Source organism: Scardinius erythrophthalmus, assembly GCF_964197995.2.
Source record: "Scardinius erythrophthalmus genome assembly, chromosome: 21".
Lineage (NCBI taxonomy): Eukaryota > Metazoa > Chordata > Actinopteri > Cypriniformes > Leuciscidae > Scardinius > Scardinius erythrophthalmus.
This window is the reverse complement of record NC_138241.1, coordinates 3246539-3266114: the sequence shown is the minus strand read 5'-3', so window position 1 is coordinate 3266114 and position 19576 is coordinate 3246539. Positions and strand designations below refer to the sequence as shown.

The following is a 19576-nucleotide window of genomic DNA, read 5'->3' as shown; positions in this document are numbered from 1 at the left end:
GAGTGTAGAGGTGTGAACTGGAGCGAGTGTAGAGGAGTGTGTGAACTGGAGCGAGTGTAGAGAAGTGTGTGAACTGGAGCGAGTGTAGAGGAGTGTGTGAACTGGAGCGAGTGTAGAGAAATGTGTGAACTGGAGCGAGTGTAGAGGTGTGAACTGGAGCGAGTGTAGAGAAGTGTGTGAACTGGAGCGAGTGTAGAGGTGTGAACTGGAGCGAGTGTAGATGAGTGAACTGGAGCGAGTGTAGAGGAGTGTGTGAACTGGAGCGAGTGTAGATGAGTGAACTGGAGCGAGTGTAGAGGAGTGTGTGAACTGGAGCGAGTGTAGAGGTGTGAACTGGAGCGAGTGTAGAGGAGTGTGTGAACTGGAGCGAGTGTAGAGGAGTGTGTGAACTGGAGCGAGTGTAAAGAAGTGTGTGAACTGGAGCGAGTGTAGAGGAGTGTGTGAACTGGAGCGAGTGTAGAGGAGTGTGTGAACTGGAGCGAGTGTAGAGGAGTGTGTGAACTGGAGCGAGTGTAGAGAAGTGTGTGAACTGGAGCGAGTGTAGAGGAGTGTGTGAACTGGAGCGAGTGTAGAGGAGTGTGTGAACTGGAGCGAGTGTAGAGAAGTGTGTGAACTGGAGCGAGTGTAGAGGTGTGAACTGGAGCGAGTGTAGAGAAGTATGTGAACTGGAGCGAGTGTAGAGGTGTGAACTGGAGCGAGTGTAGATGAGTGAACTGGAGCGAGTGTAGATGAGTGAACTGGAGCGAGTGTAGAGGAGTGTGTGAACTGGAGCGAGTGTAGATGAGTGAACTGGAGCGAGTGTAGAGGAGTGTGTGAACTGGAGCGAGTGTAGAGGTGTGAACTGGAGCGAGTGTAGAGGAGTGTGTGAACTGCAGCGAGTGTAGAGGAGTGTGTGAACTGGAGCGAGTGTAGAGGAGTGTGTGAACCGGAGCGAGTGTAGAGGAGTGTGTGAACTGGAGCGAGTGTAGAGGAGTGTGTGAACTGGAGCGAGTGTAGAGGAGTGTGTGAACTGGAGCGAGTGTAGATGAGTGAACTGGAGCAAGTGTAGAGGAGTGTGTGAACTGGAGCGAGTGTAGAAGAGTGTGTGAACTGGAGCGAGTGTAGAGGAGTGTGTGAACCGGAGCGAGTGTAGAGGAGTGTGTGAACTGGAGCGAGTGTAGATGAGTGAACTGGAGCGAGTGTAGAGGAGTGTGTGAACTGGAGCGAGTGTAGAGGTGTGAACTGGAGCGAGTGTAGAGGAGTGTGTGAACTGGAGCGAGTGTAGAGAAGTGTGTGAACTGGAGCGAGTGTAGATGAGTGAACTGGAGCGAGTGTAGAGAAGTGTGTGAACTGGAGCGAGTGTAGAGGTGTGAACTGGAGCGAGTGTAGAGAATTGTGTGAACTGGAGCGAGTGTAGATGTGTGAACTGGAGCGAGTGTAGATGAGTGAACTGGAGCGAGTGTAGATGAGTGAACTGGAGCGAGTGTAGATGAGTGAACTGGAGCGAGTGTAGAGGAGTGTGTGAACTGGAGCGAGTGTAGAGGAGTGTGTGAACTGGAGCGAGTGTAGAGGTGTGAACTGGAGCGAGTGTAGAGGTGTGTGTGAACTGGAGCGAGTGTAGAGGTGTGAACTGGAGCGAGTGTAGAGGTGTGAACTGGAGCGAGTGTAGAGGTGTGAACTGGAGCGAGTGTAGAGGTGTGAACTGGAGCGAGTGTAGATGAGTGAACTGGAGCGAGTGTAGAGGAGTGTGTGAACTGGAGTGAGTGTAGAGGTGTGAACCGGAGCGAGTGTAGAGGTGTGAACTGGAGCGAGTGTAGATGAGTGAACTGGAGCGAGTGTAGAGGTGTGAACTGGAGCGAGTGTAGAGGAGTGTGTGAACTGGAGCGAGTGTAGATGAGTGAACTGGAGCGAGTGTAGATGAGTGAACTGGAGCGAGTGTAGATGAGTGAACTGGAGCGAGTGTAGAGGAGTGTGTGAACTGGAGCGAGTGTAGAGGTGTGAACTGGAGCGAGTGTAGATGAGTGAACTGGAGCGAGTGTAGAGGAGTGTGTGAACCGGAGCGAGTGTAGAGGAGTGTGTGAACCGGAGCGAGTGTAGAGGTGTGAACTGGAGCGAGTGTAGAGGAGTGTGTGAACTGGAGCGAGTGTAGAGAAGTGTGTGAACTGGAGCGAGTGTAGGCGAGTGTAGAGAAGTGTGTGAACTGGAGCGAGTGTAGAGAAGTGTGTGAACTGGAGCGAGTGTAGAGGTGTGAACTGGAGCGAGTGTAGAGAAGTGTGTGAACTGGAGCGAGTGTAGAGGTGTGAACTGGAGCGAGTGTAGATGAGTGAACTGGAGCGAGTGTAGAGGAGTGTGTGAACTGGAGCGAGTGTAGATGAGTGAACTGGAGCGAGTGTAGAGGAGTGTGTGAACTGGAGCGAGTGTAGAGGTGTGAACTGGAGTGAGTGTAGATGAGTGAACTGGAGCGAGTGTAGAGGAGTGTGTGAACTGGAGCGAGTGTAGAGGTGTGAACTGGAGCGAGTGTAGAGGAGTGTGTGAACTGGAGCGAGTGTAGAGGAGTGTGTGAACTGGAGCGAGTGTAAAGAAGTGTGTGAACTGGAGCGAGTGTAGAGGAGTGTGTGAACTGGAGCGAGTGTAGAGGAGTGTGTGAACTGGAGCGAGTGTAGAGGAGTGTGTGAACTGGAGCGAGTGTAGAGAAGTGTGTGAACTGGAGCGAGTGTAGAGGAGTGTGTGAACTGGAGCGAGTGTAGAGGAGTGTGTGAACTGGAGCGAGTGTAGAGAAGTGTGTGAACTGGAGCGAGTGTAGAGGTGTGAACTGGAGCGAGTGTAGATGAGTGAACTGGAGCGAGTGTAGATGAGTGAACTGGAGCGAGTGTAGAGGAGTGTGTGAACTGGAGCGAGTGTAGATGAGTGAACTGGAGCGAGTGTAGAGGAGTGTGTGAACTGGAGCGAGTGTAGAGGTGTGAACTGGAGCGAGTGTAGAGGAGTGTGTGAACTGGAGCGAGTGTAGAGAAGTGTGTGAACTGGAGCGAGTGTAGAGGAGTGTGTGAACTGGAGCGAGTGTAGAGGAGTGTGTGAACTGGAGCGAGTGTAGAGAAGTGTGTGAACTGGAGCGAGTGTAGAGGAGTGTGTGAACAGGAGCGAGTGTAGAGGAGTGTGTGAACTGGAGCGAGTGTAGAGGAGTGTGTGAACAGGAGCGAGTGTAGAGGAGTGTGTGAACTGGAGCGAGTGTAGAGGAGTGTGTGAACCGGAGCGAGTGTAGATGAGTGAACTGGAGCGAGTGTAGAGGTGTGAACTGGAGCGAGTGTAGAGAAGTGTGTGAACTGGAGCGAGTGTAGAGGTGTGAACTGGAGCGAGTGTAGATGAGTGAACTGGAGCGAGTGTAGATGAGTGAACTGGAGCGAGTGTAGAGGAGTGTGTGAACTGGAGCGAGTGTAGATGAGTGAACTGGAGCGAGTGTAGAGGAGTGAACTGGAGCGAGTGTAGAGGAGTGTGTGAACTGGAGCGAGTGTAGAGGTGTGAACTGGAGCGAGTGTAGATGAGTGAACTGGAGCGAGTGTAGAGGAGTGTGTGAACTGGAGCGAGTGTAGATGAGTGAACTGGAGCGAGTGTAGAGGAGTGTGTGAACTGGAGCGAGTGTAGAGGTGTGAACTGGAGCGAGTGTAGATGAGTGAACTGGAGCGAGTGTAGAGGAGTGTGTGAACTGGAGCGAGTGTAGAGGTGTGAACTGGAGCGAGTGTAGAGGAGTGTGTGAACTGGAGCGAGTGTAGAGGAGTGTGTGAACTGGAGCGAGTGTAAAGAAGTGTGTGAACTGGAGCGAGTGTAGAGGAGTGTGTGAACTGGAGCGAGTGTAGAGGAGTGTGTGAACTGGAGCGAGTGTAGAGGAGTGTGTGAACTGGAGCGAGTGTAGAGAAGTGTGTGAACTGGAGCGAGTGTAGAGGAGTGTGTGAACTGGTGCGAGTGTAGAGGAGTGTGTGAACTGGAGCGAGTGTAGAGAAGTGTGTGAACTGGAGCGAGTGTAGAGGTGTGAACTGGAGCGAGTGTAGAGAAGTGTGTGAACTGGAGCGAGTGTAGAGGTGTGAACTGGAGCGAGTGTAGATGAGTGAATTGGAGCGAGTGTAGATGAGTGAACTGGAGCGAGTGTAGAGGAGTGTGTGAACTGGAGCGAGTGTAGAGGAGTGAACTGGAGCGAGTGTAGAGGTGTGAACTGGAGCGAGTGTAGATGAGTGAACTGGAGCGAGTGTAGAGGAGTGTGTGAACTGGAGCGAGTGTAGAGGTGTGAACTGGAGCGAGTGTAGAGGAGTGTGTGAACTGGAGCGAGTGTAGAGGAGTGTGTGAACCGGAGCGAGTGTAGATGAGTGAACTGGAGCGAGTGTAGAGGTGTGAACTGGAGCGAGTGTAGAGGAGTGTGTGAACTGGAGCGAGTGTAGAGGAGTGTGTGAACTGGAGCGAGTGTAGAGGAGTGTGTGAACTGGAGCGAGTGTAGAGGAGTGTGTGAACCGGAGCGAGTGTAGATGAGTGAACTGGAGCGAGTGTAGAGGTGTGAACTGGAGCGAGTGTAGAGAAGTGTGTGAACTGGAGCGAGTGTAGAGGTGTGAACTGGAGCGAGTGTAGATGAGTGAACTGGAGCGAGTGTAGATGAGTGAACTGGAGCGAGTGTAGAGGAGTGTGTGAACTGGAGCGAGTGTAGATGAGTGAACTGGAGCGAGTGTAGAGGAGTGTGTGAACACACTTCTCTACACTCGCTCCAGTTCACACCTCTACACTCGCTCCAGTTCACACACTTCTCTACACTCGCTCCAGTTCACACACTTCTCTACACTCGCCTACACTCGCTCCAGTTCACACACTTCTCTACACTCGCTCCAGTTCACACACTCCTCTACACTCGCTCCAGTTCACACCTCTACACTCGCTCCAGTTCACACACTCCTCTACACTCGCTCCAGTTCACTCATCTACACTCGCTCCAGTTCACACACTCCTCTACACTCGCTCCAGTTCACTCATCTACACTCGCTCCAGTTCACTCATCTACACTCGTGTGTGAACTGGAGCGAGTGTAGAGGAGTGTGTGAACTGGAGCGAGTGTAGAGAAGTGTGTGAACTGGAGCGAGTGTAGAGGAGTGTGTGAACTGGTGCGAGTGTAGAGGAGTGTGTGAACTGGAGCGAGTGTAGAGAAGTGTGTGAACTGGAGCGAGTGTAGAGGTGTGAACTGGAGCGAGTGTAGAGAAGTGTGTGAACTGGAGCGAGTGTAGAGGTGTGAACTGGAGCGAGTGTAGATGAGTGAACTGGAGCGAGTGTAGATGAGTGAACTGGAGCGAGTGTAGAGGAGTGTGTGAACTGGAGCGAGTGTAGATGAGTGAACTGGAGCGAGTGTAGAGGAGTGTGTGAACTGGAGCGAGTGTAGAGGAGTGTGTGAACTGGAGCGAGTGTAGAGAAGTGTGTGAACTGGAGCGAGTGTAGAGGAGTGTGTGAACTGGAGCGACTGTAGAGGAGTGTGTGAACCGGAGCGAGTGTAGAGGAGTGTGTGAACTGGAGCGAGTGTAGAGGAGTGTGTGAACTGGAGCGAGTGTAGAGGAGCAGTGTTTCCCACAGAATTAGATTCTATTTGCGGTGGTGTGGTGTTTGGGGACCGGGGGGGGGGGGGTGATTAAGTTAAATATATATATATATATATATATATATAATGTTTATATATACATCATATATATAAACTTTATATATATATATCATATATTTTTATTGACAAGTACACATTCCCATTGCCAACACTTAGTGTCAGATAACTTAAAGACTTTGCCATTGCTACACTTTCTATGCTATGTCTCCACAGACTTTTTGTTGCAAATTTTGCTCACACACAAACCTGGAACTGGACACACACACACACACACACACACACACACACACACACACACACACACACACACACAAACACAAACTCACAAACTTACTGACACACTCAAACACACACATTCAAAAAGACTCACACACACACAGATTCAAACACAGACACACACTCACACACACTCAGACCCAAACACATACTCAGACACACACAGGCTCACAAACACACACCAAACTGGACCTGGAGGTGGACACACACAGACTCTGACACACACACACACACACACACACACACACACACCTGGAGATTGAGGTGGACAAAAACCAACACACACCAACCTGAACCTGGAGATAATAATAATATAATGTCTAGTCTGGTGGCTGTGATATGAACCTACCAACGTCCGTTGCAATGATTTTTGGAATGACTGATCGCGAGAGGAACAAATTACGTTTTAGTTGCATAACATCGGTTAATGGAAACGCCGTCATTTCGCAATAGTTGTAACGGATATTTAGAAAAAAAAATCGCAAAAGTTTTGCGCGAATCTGTAATGAAACGCGACAGCGCTTAACATCTAGACAACTTCTCAGAGTTATGTGGAGCAACAGTGTTCATTATACTAACCATTCAACTCCGGATTGATTCTGGAATCTTCGCTGGGGGAATAAGCATTAAGCACCGGCAACAATCCGCCCTCTACATGCTCATGTTTTGATTCAGATCGTGCGGTAAGAGAAGGAGGGGCTAGTCGTGCCTCCATTGTCAGTTTGTGAGAGAGAGGGGGAGCAAGCAGCGCGAATAAAATACAATTTTACCCATATTAAATAGTTAAAAAATCTGAATCAATCCGTGGCGGTCAGCGTTGATATGTGGCGGGCCGCCACAAATTAATGAATGTATGGGAAACCCTGAGGAGTGTGTGAACTGGAGCGAGTGTAGAGGAGTGTGTGAACTGGAGCGAGTGTAGAGAAGTGTGTGAACTGGAGCGAGTGTAGAGGAGTGTGTGAACTGGAGCGAGTGTAGAGGAGTGTGTGAACTGGAGCGAGTGTAGAGGAGTGTGTGAACCGGAGCGAGTGTAGATGAGTGAACTGGAGCGAGTGTAGAGGTGTGAACTGGAGCGAGTGTAGATGAGTGAACTGGAGCGAGTGTAGAGGAGTGTGTGAACTGGAGCGAGTGTAGAGGAGTGTGTGAACTGGAGCGAGTGTAGAGGTGTGAACTGGAGCGAGTGTAGAGGAGTGTGTGAACTGGAGCGAGTGTAGAGGAGTGTGTGAACTGGAGCGAGTGTAGAGGAGTGTGTGAACTGGAGCGAGTGTAGAGGAGTGTGTGAACTGGAGCAATATGAGTGTGTGTAGATGTGTGTGTAGTTGCGTGTGTGTGAACTGATATGAGTGTGTGTAGATGCGTGTGTGTGAACTGATATGAGTGTGTGTAGATGAGTGTGTGAACTGATATGAGAGTGTGTAGATGAGTGTGTGAACTGATATGAGTGTGTGTAGATGAGTGTGTGAACTGATATGAGTGTGTGTAGATGAGTGTGTGTGAACTGATATGAGTGTGTGTAGATGAGTGTGTGAACTGATATGAGTGTGTGTAGATGAGTGTGTGAACTGATATGAGTGTGTGTAGATGAGTGTGTGAACTGATATGAGTGTGTGTAGATGTGTGTGTAGATGCGTGTGTGTGAACTGATATGAGTGTGTGTAGATGCGTGTGTGTGAACTGATATGAGTGTGTGTAGATGCGTGTGTGTGAACTGATATGAGTGTGTGTAGATGCGTGTGTGTGAACTGACCGAGGCCCTCTGGCAGCAGGTCGATGAGGTTCTGGGACACCAGCAGATCCGTGAGGCAGAGCAGATTCCCCATCTCTTCTGGGAGATGCTCCAACTTATTCTCAGATACATCCAGACACGTAAGGCTTCTCATACTGCCCAGCTCCTGAGGCAGAGAAAAAACACACACACACACACACACACACACACACACACACACACACACACACGCAAATGTAAACACATGCAACCACAACCACACAAAAAAGCCTCTAGGATCCTGAGGAAGTCGAGTAGCTTGTTCTTGATGGATCGAGAATAATTCAAATCAAGTGTATATAAAGGAGCAGAATATTTATCGCTTCACCAGACATTTGATTAGAAAATTAATGCAAACAAACTTAGGTAAACTTCTGCATTATAAGAACAGTTTACATTTATATTATTTTTATAATTAGTTACTTATAAATCAGTGTATATTGGATTATGAGCATGCACATTGAAAAAGCAATGCATGACTTATAATTATGAAAAAAAATATAAATGTAACTAACTGTTGTTATAATGCACTATAGATCTTAATGAGTCTTTATAAATAGATTTAGAGAATAGTAATACTTATTTTATAGGCTATAATTCATTATAAGCATGCACTTCATAGAAAGTGTTACCTAACTTTCTTTTGAAAATGACATGAACTCATGAAGTTTGAGGAATACTTTACCGGTGGTATTTCAGACAGCTGGTTCCCGTCCAGCCACAGGTCCTTCAGGCTGACCAGACAGCCTATTGTCTCCGGCTGCAAGAAAACACGTTTGACAGAGTTCAGATGAGCAGCACCAGCACTGAGTGTTACCGGCAAACACAAGAATGCAGATCAGTGCCAAACATGCGTGAAATGCAATCCAGCGCAGGCGGTTTCAAATCCAGCAGATCCTGAGAAAACAGGGCTTTAAACCTGCAGTGGACTAAACCATCACAGTTCATGTGTGAATCTCAAGAGACCTGCCAAAATTATTTAATTAATGAGTAAATCAAATATAAAATACTTGTACATTTTGGTAGTGTTTCACATCATTCTTATATTTCAATTAAGAAAATATAATAAATGAATAAATAAATCAGTATAATATAATATAATATAAACTATAAAATAAAATATAATAAAAGTATATTACAATATAAAATATCATAATAAATAAATAAATATTTAATTAAAAAAAAATATATAACATATTTAAACATTATGGTAGTATTTCACATCATTCCTTTATTCCAATTAAATTAATAAATAAATAAATAATAATAATAATAATAATAATATATATAATTTTACATTATATTGACATATATTTATATTTAATATTAATTCAATATTAATTTATTGATTGATTATATTTTATATTATAAAACACTTATATAACATTTTAATAATGTAATATATTATATTGATATATTTATATATATCAAGTCAATATGATATCAAATATAATATAAACATAAAATGCAATACAAGTATTTTATAATATAAAATATAATAATAAATACAAATAGTATTTCACATCATTCCTTTATTAAACTTCTTTTTTTTTTATTCCAGTAATCTTTCGTCTCATGAAATGTTCAGCTGTTCGTATGTCCTTCTGACATAAATTTTCATGAATGTGTTTATATTTTCAAACTGTCAGTTGTCAGTGCTGGGGTTAACGCATAGATTACTTTTCCCAAGTAACTTATGAAGCAACACATGACTTTTGAAGAATTCCTTTAGACTCCAGCTCTGATAAACCCCGGGACTGCTGGGAGGATACTGATGATAACACACACATAAATAATGGAGATACACACCCCCAGTTACTGAACTATTAGATGAGCTCAATCCGCAACTATCTGAGTTTAGGAATTTCAATCATTCAACTAAATTAGTTAAGTGTGAAAATTAATTTCTTTTATGAAAAAAAGAATAAATAATAACTGAAAACAGCAGTCTGTGAGCCGGTTCTCTTTTTATTATAGATAACTATTATTCTGAGCCCCAGTATATTTATCTGCACGTTTTACACTTTCATTAAAGTATTTTGTTAGGCATTAGTTACTCTCTTTTATGTAAAATCCTGGAGCCAAACCTGAGACGGGAGATCCCACAACATTCCTGAACAGTTGTAGTTCATGGACGGATTACACTAATTGTGTGTGTGTGTGTGTGTTTGTGTGTGTGTGTGTGTGTGTGTGTGTGTGTGTGTGTGTGTGTGTGTGTGTGTGTGTGTGCGTGTGTGTGTGCGTGTGTGTGTGCGTGTATATATATATATATATATATATATATTTTTTTTTTTTTTAGTTTAATGCCATTAATGCAACATCTGTTTTTTCCCATCATCATTTGGCTAGTGTCACATTATATGATCACACTCTTATTCATGCAAATGCTTTTAAACCATTCACATGCAATAAAATAAGTCAGCGGTGCGATGCTGGTGAGCGTCTGTGACACACACACACACTCGTGCTCACAGAGAAAGCCACTTCAGACAGCGCTTGAATGGACAAAACACACACAATTATGCCAAAATGCCCTTTTTGTGGAGTATCCTCGTAAGCACAGTCTTAAGTGAGTTAATGAAGTCTTAAATGAACGTTAAGAGTTGTGAGAGAATAGGATGTGTGTCGGATCCGCGTCATGTGCTTCAGCTCTTAAAGTGACAGCAGCCTAATAAACCTGATGATGATAATCAAACAACAAAAGAAAATGAGTAATCACTCACTAATCTTGACTGAACAACTTTTGTAAATTTAATAAGGATTAACCTATATTTTATTTATTATTTATTAGGGCTGGGAGAAAAAAAAAATCGATTCACCTAGCTATCGCAATGTTTTTAAACGATTTCAAAATTGATTGATTTTATTCCAGAATCGATATGAAGTCAAATTAAATTGCTTTATTTTTGTCCTTGCTTATAGACGAGGTTCACAGAAGTTAGGATGAAATGTGTCGTTATCTATGAGTGTTGATTGACGTAATATCCCAAGCTGACGCGTGGAAGAGACGTGAGACTGAACGCACTGAAAGCCCTCGCGCTGCTGATATATAGCTATTATATATATCTATAATAGTTCATATCATCATAGAAGTAATTGGATAAGAGTTTAAGGTTAAAATATAAACACTGATGTCTACGATATTGATCAACAGAGTAAATCAGCTTTTGATAGAAGCTTGGCGCTTTAAATAACGCATTTATCGATTACACTGTTTGGCCTCTAGGTGGCGACAAGTGACTGTTAAAACTCATTTTGTACGATCCCTTAACATTTCACAGATTCAGCAAGGTGTATGCAAACTTTTGTACGTGTGTGTGTGTGTGTGTGTGTGTGTGTGTGTGTGTGTGTGTGTGTGTGCGTGCGTGCGTGTGTGCGTAAGTTTCATATATGTCTTCATGCAAAATAAACTTAATTTTTTCTTTTGACTATAGGATTAAATGTGACCATCATATTCAGCCCAATAATCCAGAGATGGCGTGACAGCTGACATAATCCAAGCCTTGTGTAGCCAAAGACATTATTATCATCATCATCTATTCTATAGTCATTTTAAAGCATGTTGTGAATCTCTCAACACTTACCAGATTATACAGTTCATTGCTTCCTACATCCAGTTCTTCAAGTTTCTGAAGTTGAGACAGAGACCTGATTGAAACAAAATGGAATAAACATTAATTTGCTTTTGACTTACGCACACACACACACACACACACACGTACTAAAACACACACATAGCATTGTGAGGTGTGCACTTACTCTGGTAAATATGTCAGCAAGTTCTCTCTGAGTTCCAGTGATACCAAGTTACAGAGGCTAGATGAAAACAGATAAACATTGCATAGTTATTATGTATATGTGTACATTTAAACTTAAAATGTAAAGCCACATATAGGACGAATGAAGCTTGTTCCCATGTTCATCTGTGTTTAGTGTGTAATGTTGCTGTTAGATCATGAAAAAGCTCCAGTTCTTCTCTATATCAGTGTCAGTGTTTCTGAACTCCTGAAACGCCTCCATTGTAGTCTTGAGTTTCTTCCGGGAACGAACACGTCACAATATTCCTCATCATAATAATTCATACGCAGAATAAAGGGGCGGGGCCTGGTTGAGTTAGTTAGTAGTGTGTTAAACTGGCGGTTATGGTAAGGGGCGGGACATTTCCCAAACACACTCAAAGCGCTCGACCAATCACAACACACTGATCCAGCTGACCAATCAGAGCGCAGTGTGCTTTTCAGAAGGAGGGGCTTCATAGAGACAGGAAGAAAAACAGAGCGTTACTGACAGACTGGGAAGAGAGGAGCCGCAACAATGGAGAATATGAGGAAATATGAGGAAAATAATCAACATTCAAGCAGGAAAATCTGTTCTAGAAGCGCCTGAAACAACATCAAGACTGTAAAGGGGCAGAATGGTTCCTCTGGTGTGTCGGTCAAAAATGAGTGAAAAGAAATTTTTTATTTCAATGAAATGAATGTACTATATTTTAGTTTGATAATGTTTCTTATTTAATATTTTGTATTTTTAGGGGATTTTATGGAACTAAATTATATTTAGGCTGTATTTAAAATCCATTTATTCACTTTTTTGAATATATCTTGAATGCTTTAGAGCGACAGACTGAAGTTAGATCTCTTTTCAAAGACAACACGAGGCAGATTATTCCTGAAGTGAAAAGGTTTCAAAAAGTCGACTTAAAAGTTACAGAATTTTACATTTATTGTTGTGAAAAATGTGCACAAATACTATTTTTTTCAATTTTTATATGAAAGAAATATTTTCAAAAACATGTTTTGCTGTAAAACTGTGAGAAAATCAAAACCATAAATATAAACAAGTTGTGTTAAAAAAAAGGCCTTTCAGTCAGATGTTGTTTGGCCGCAGTACCAAAAGTTTCCACTAGATGAAATTCGTCTGCCATTCATTTCCAATGCGCTCATTTTTGACCATGAGGAGCACAAGTGAGACTATTTTAATCAGGATCATTTAACCTGTTCTTCGTGTATACATAGAAAGTGACAAAACCTTTACCAAATTTTGTACCATCCTGATGAAGAAGAAAAAAAATGTAATGTAACAAATGTACATTTTTCCGGTCAAAAATGACCGAAGAGCACCAGAGGGTTAAGAGAGACGAGTTAAACACACAACACAAAGCTGCTCCCAATTCCACATAAAGACTATTAAATTAGGCTATTAAATAAAATAATAAATAATAAAATAAATCTATTAAAAGGACACCAATATGGCTCATGATGCATCCATTTTCACATATACATTTCAGTTTCCAAATCACTTGTTGTGCTTTTCTTTGTATCTTTGCATCAACACAGGCCTATTCATCATCTCCTGTTAAAAAATAAGGATAAGGTTCATCTATCAGGGGCGAGGCGTTGAGGGAAGTACATACACACATCCTGAGATAGCAATCTAGTGTCGTCAGCGTGACCCAAACACAGTCCAGTTGATTTACTCCAAGGCCTCGGGGGGGATTTCTGCTATTTAAAACCTCATCTGTTCTTAAAAACAATAACGACACCAAATTAAGCAGCACTTCCCCGTTCAAACCCAACATGAGCCAGTCGTTCAGAGATAAAAACTCGCATTTCTAGAAAAACAACTTTCAGGGTTAAAGGTTTTCATTTTTCAGTGGACTGATCCAAAAACAAATGAGAAAGTAAGAGGAAAGTGTGTGTGTGTGTGTGTGTGACCTCGTCGGTCGGCCGGCTCGATTCAGAGGACGGGAAACGCTGGGATTCGTCACTATAACCCTACGGAAATTTAATCAAAGCGCAGAAGGGCCGAGGGTTCAGCACGCTTTCAGACGTCTGCAGCTCAAGGCTACACAGACAGCTAAACTCACACACACACACACACACACACACACACACACACACACACACACACACACACACACACACACACACACACACACACACACACACATTAATCAGGTTTGTCTCCTGAAATGAAAACGGAGAGAATGAAAGAGGATTATTGGTCGAGGCTGAAGCGAATATTCCACAAACTAAAGCCTTTGGATAGCGCAGTAATAATAACTTTCTGCCACCATTGGGGGAAATGTTGGCATTGATGCGCAGTGATGTTTCTGCTGTGTATTCACACCGTTGTGTGACGTGTGTGTGACTGAGGTGTGTTCACTGAGAGCGTAAAGATCATAAGGCAGTGTTAAGCATTCTGGGATTGATCTCTTTAAAACCTGGAGTCGTTCGGCCTCTTCTCTCTCCATAAACTCAGATTAAACCGTCGACAAGAAAAAGGAAACCTCTTTAATTCCTCTTTCAGGCATTATGATTGTGTTTACGGTTATGGTTTGGATGGTTCTTTGACTAAAACTGGCATTTTTTTTTTTTTTTTTACATAAATATATAAAAGGCAGGCACAAATTCACCCCAAATGTCCATAATGCCCAAGCCAATACATTTGACTTGGCCTGGACAAGTGTGAGATGTGTTGGCCTGAAAATGTCCCAGTCGGCCCTGAACACCACACAGTATCGTTCTGTTCATTATTAGCGCGCTGCAGTTTTGTCGTCTGTCTCTTTAAACACTCGAGCTCTTTAAAGCAGGACGGATTCTGATTGGCTGTCCATTATTTTATTATTCATCAGCTGGAAAAAAATCACTGTGAAATAGATTCTAACGATATCGCTCCTCTGTCATTATAGTTATGGTGTGTAATCTGCTGCTCTTTTATCGTCCTTCGTGTGAACGGGCATTTACATGGAAAATCAACTCACTGTTCATGAAATGAATAATCAGAGGATTTCTAGACACTTTCAGCAGTGTCAGACAGAGACAGGGACGACAGGCAGGGACGGAAGAGGAAATTACTCCGGAAATGAAGAGAGCCATGGAATCACACAAGGGAGAGAAGACAAAGGTTACCCAGACGCTTCCCAGATTTCAATCTGAATGAAGTCCAAGTTACTCAGGAGTCAATGCTGAGGAGATATTAACATCAGGCCGAGCCACTCACAGCATGCGCACTGTTTTTAGGAAACAATACGTCGTCATGGAGATAAAAACTGTGTCATGGAGCAGATAAGGAGATACAGACAAACCTCGACTAAGACTAAACTACAAAAAACACTGACTGGAAGTCTCAGTGAACATTTTAGAAATATCCCTGAGGATGATTTTTTTTAAAGTGCCCCTATTGTGCTATTAGGCTGCTGATGTTGTTTTGGAGTCTCCTACAACAGGCTTACACACATCCAAGTTAAAAAAAAAAAACTATTTGATTTTCTCATAATCTCCACTGCAGCATCAGCTCTTTTCTCTCAGGCCCCGTTTACACGTACATGGTTATTTTGAAAAACGGAGACATTTCCCTTCGTTTGCGCCCTTCGTTTACACGCAAACGGAGGATTCGCCAATGAAACCGATTCTTTCTAAAAACTCCGGCCAGAGTGGAGATTTTGAAAATCTTTGTTTGCATGTAAACAGAGAAAACCGGAGTTTTAGTTAACGACGTCACAGAATGTGACTATTTTCGGGATTCTGATTGGCTAAGGTGGGCTTGAGCTTCTCGTTACACTGCCACCTACAGGTTTGGCATGCTCTTGACAGCATATACACAGGTTCGTGTGCACGATGTTATTTTTGAAAACGAAGAGGGGTGAAATGTCCGTTTATGAAAATAGCCACCTACGTGTAAACCCTCAGTCTCTCTAAACCCCGCCTTTCTGAGAGCTGCTCTGCTCTGATTGGCCAGATGGTCCAGTTTATTGTGATTGGTCTACTCTGCTCTGATTGGCCAGATGGTCCAGTCTGTTGTGATTGGTCTACTCTGCTCTGATTGGTCAGATGGTCCAGTCTGTTGTGATTGGTCTACTCTGCTCTGATTGGTCAGATGGTCCAGTCTGTTGTGATTGGTCTACTCTGCTCTGATTGGTCAGATGGTCCAGTCTGTTGTGATTGGTCTTCTCTGCTCTGATTGGCCAGATGGTCCAGTCTGTTGTGATTGGTCTACTCTGCTCTGATTGGCCAGATGGTCCAGTCTGTTGTGATTGGTCTACTCTGCTCTGATTGGTCAGATGGTCCAGTCTATTGTGATTGGTCTTCTCTGCTCTGATTGGTCAGATGGTCCAGTCTGTTGTGATTGGTCTACTCTGCTCTGATTGGTCAGATGGTCCAGTCTGTTGTGATTGGTCTACTCTGCTCTGATTGGTCAGATGGTCCAGTCTGTTGTGATTGGTCTACTCTGCTCTGATTGGTCAGATGGTCCAGTCTGTTGTGATTGGTCTACTCTGCTCTGATTGGCCAGATGGTCCAGTTTATTGTGATTGGTCTACTCTGCTCTGATTGGCCAGATGGTCCAGTCTGTTGTGATTGGTCTACTCTGCTCTGATTGGCCAGATGGTCCAGTCTATTGTGATTGGTCTTCTCTGCTCTGATTGGTCAGATGGTCCAGTCTGTTGTGATTGGTCTACTCTGCTCTGATTGGTCAGATGGTCCAGTCTGTTGTGATTGGTCTACTCTGCTCTGATTGGTCAGATGGTCCAGTCTGTTGTGATTGGTCTACTCTGCTCTGATTGGTCAGATGGTCCAGTCTGTTGTGATTGGTCTTCTCTGCTCTGATTGGCCAGATGGTCCAGTCTGTTGTGATTGGTCTACTCTGCTCTGATTGGTCAGATGGTCCAGTCTATTGTGATTGGTCTTCTCTGCTCTGATTGGTCAGATGGTCCAGTCTGTTGTGATTGGTCTACTCTGCTCTGATTGGCCAGATGGTCCAGTCTATTGTGATTGGTCTTCTCTGCTCTGATTGGTCAGATGGTCCAGTCTGTTGTGATTGGTCTACTCTGCTCTGATTGGTCAGATGGTCCAGTCTGTTGTGATTGGTCTACTCTGCTCTGATTGGTCAGATGGTCCAGTCTGTTGTGATTGGTCTACTCTGCTCTGATTGGTCAGATGGTCCAGTCTGTTGTGATTGGTCTTCTCTGCTCTGATTGGCCAGATGGTCCAGTCTGTTGTGATTGGTCTACTCTGCTCTGATTGGTCAGATGGTCCAGTCTGTTGTAATTGGTCTACTCTGCTCTGATTGGTCAGATGGTCCAGTCTGTTGTGATTGGTCTACTCTGCTCTGATTGGTCAGATGGTCCAGTCTGTTGTGATTGGTCTACTCTGCTCTGATTGGTCAGATGGTCCAGTCTGTTGTGATTGGTCTTCTCTGCTCTGATTGGCCAGATGGTCCAGTCTGTTGTGATTGGTCTACTCTGCTCTGATTGGTCAGATGGTCCAGTCTGTTGTAATTGGTCTACTCTGCTCTGATTGGTCAGATGGTCCAGTCTGTTGTGATTGGTCTACTCTGCTCTGATTGGTCAGATGGTCCAGTCTGTTGTGATTGGTCTACTCTGCTCTGATTGGTCAGATGGTCCAGTCTGTTGTGATTGGTCTTCTCTGCTCTGATTGGCCAGATGGTCCAGTCTGTTGTGATTGGTCTACTCTGCTCTGATTGGTCAGATGGTCCAGTCTGTTGTGATTGGTCTACTCTGCTCTGATTGGTCAGATGGTCCAGTCTGTTGTGATTGGTCTTCTCTGCTCTGATTGGTCAGATGGTCCAGTCTGTTGTGATTGGTCTACTCTGCTCTGATTGGCCAGATGGTCCAGTCTGTTGTGACTGTTTATTCTTAACCAACGTACAGTTGGAAAACAGAATAAAACATGAGCGTTTGAGCAAACGAACACACACTCCAACCCCTATTGCTCTGTGACGTGTCAACAGTCGCTTTGGCCAGGTGGCGTTTATAGCACAGGGGGCGGAGCTTCAGATTCTAGAGAGCATTTGATTGGACAGAAGATGTGATGAGAAGCTAAAGTCCAGGATGATGTCATAAAAATCTGTGATCTATATTAGCGGAAGTGAGAGACTGTAAGTTTTAAATGTGAATTTTGTCATTGTTTTGGAACACATCAGCTTATTCATAACCATAAGGCTAACATATTCATACTAAAAGCTAAAAACTTAAAATGTTGATTTCAGGGGGCCTTTAACGAAACTGATTTGAAAATGTGGATCAACTTTCTGAGATCAGAGTCATCGTTTTAGATCATCATGGGATGATTATTACAGTAGCTATTCAGAGCAGAGATACCGATACAGTAAGTGTCCTACAAAAGCAATACAGGGAAGTAAGACGTCACGACTAGAGTGGATAACAGTAAATGAAGTGAGTCCATATAAATCAAACCCTGCTGATATCATAAGAGAAAATATCCCTCTATAGATTGCAAACAAACGAGAGTGCATGAAAAACTGGATTGCAGCTGAAAGATGCTCAACAGAGGAGAGAAAAACACTTACTTTCCGATGTTGTCTGGAAGTGCTTGTAAAGAAATGTCATTGATGGAAAGGCATGTTAAATTCTGTAATTCCGAAAAACTTTCTGGCAACCTGAAACAAAACAAAAACAAACATAAAACTCACAGTTCACACCGGGAATGACAGATAGAAAAATAACTGACATGATCACTCACTACTCTCTATTAATGACAACATTAATCATGAACAAAAAATGCTAAACAAGAAAGATCTGCCAGTAAACTAAGCCATATGGTGGTTTGGTAAAACATTAACCAGAGAATACAACAGATGTCAAGCATTGTATAATCCAGCAAAATGGGGAACAAACTGGCAAACTGGGCCACTGGATCCAGTGCTAATGCATAACGCATGACCTGTCAAGCACAGCACGGCTATTAGGATATCGTCAATAAACCATATTTTGTGTGGTGAATTACACATGCAATTAAGACTCGTTTAAAGAAGCACCCAGGCCCAATGCAAGTAATCATATATTTTATAATATTTTATGCAATAAAACAGCATATATTAGGCTTTTTAAAATTATATGTCCGTAGTTATGCAGAATCAGAATATGAAATGCACATCAATTACCTTGTCAAAGGATTTCCGCTAAAATCTGCTACTTGGAGGGTTTTACAGTATGAAATGCTTTCAGGGAGTTCCATAATGTCTGTGAGGAAAAAGAGGAAACAGATGTAATACACTTACAACAATAAAAAACAAAACCTCGAGAGCTGCCCAATTTAAGGCATCATTGGGACACTTCCAACATGAAGGCAGAGATATCATTTCCCCATCTAGCTCAACATTTTATATTTTTGTACTTCGTAGAGCGTTGTTGGTGATCTGTCACTGCACGACTTCACCAATTCTTGTGGATTTTCTTTTTAACAAATTCAATTTTATCTACAAAACCACATCTTGCAGACTAACGTTTAATCGAACATTAGGGGGCAACCCTATTAAAAACAAGAGTGACCTATTGATATAAATTGATTGATTAAATATAAAGCACATTTGTTTATTGCGATCTATACACATATTTAAAGTCCCCCGTAGTCAATTTTATCTTTTAAAACTCACCTTTGATCATTAAAATGACATATTTAAACGTTTTTTCCTTGAAAAAAGTCTTCATGTCTTAAAATATCTTGAATGTAACTCGACACCCTTGGCTCATTTAGTATGCGTGGTTCTATGAATATGCAAATGAGCCCCGCCTCCACTCACTCACTCAGCTCAGAGATCCACTGGTTGACGATCACACGTTGATCTGATTGGTTACAAGGTAGTTTGTGACGTCAGAAACACCAGCGATTTCAAAGCGTGTGTTTGAGACTGTCTTTGGTTCACTGCAGTTTTAAGGAGAAAATACTCAGCAATGCTGTCGACTCATGAATTTACACATGCTTTGTCTTAAAGCATATTAAAAACACCACATAGACATATAAACAACATTAAAAGCTTGATTTTCACTACAGGGGGACTTTAAGGAGTTTGAAAGCATTGGGAAACTATGTCATTCGCAGTGCTTCATGTTAAGTGGTCAGCAATGTCCACTAAAAAAAGCATTTCCTGAGGCCAGCGTATTATTTCAATTGTTT

At 43.1% G+C, this 19576-nt stretch overlaps 1 protein-coding gene across 1 annotated transcript in view; it reads right to left on the bottom strand.

Moving 5' to 3' along the window:
• Positions 1-19576, bottom strand: part of lrrc1 (leucine rich repeat containing 1) — an 82550-nt gene that overhangs the window by 35068 nt on the left and 27906 nt on the right. The window contains exons 3-8 of the mRNA XM_081350182.1: positions 18564-18642; positions 17970-18059; positions 11400-11456; positions 11225-11288; positions 8326-8400; positions 7623-7767 (exon numbers count right to left, since the gene is read on the bottom strand). Of these exons, the coding sequence (XP_081206308.1) occupies positions 7623-7767; positions 8326-8400; positions 11225-11288; positions 11400-11456; positions 17970-18059; positions 18564-18642 (510 nt within the window). The remainder of the gene's footprint in view (positions 1-7622; positions 7768-8325; positions 8401-11224; positions 11289-11399; positions 11457-17969; positions 18060-18563; positions 18643-19576) is intronic.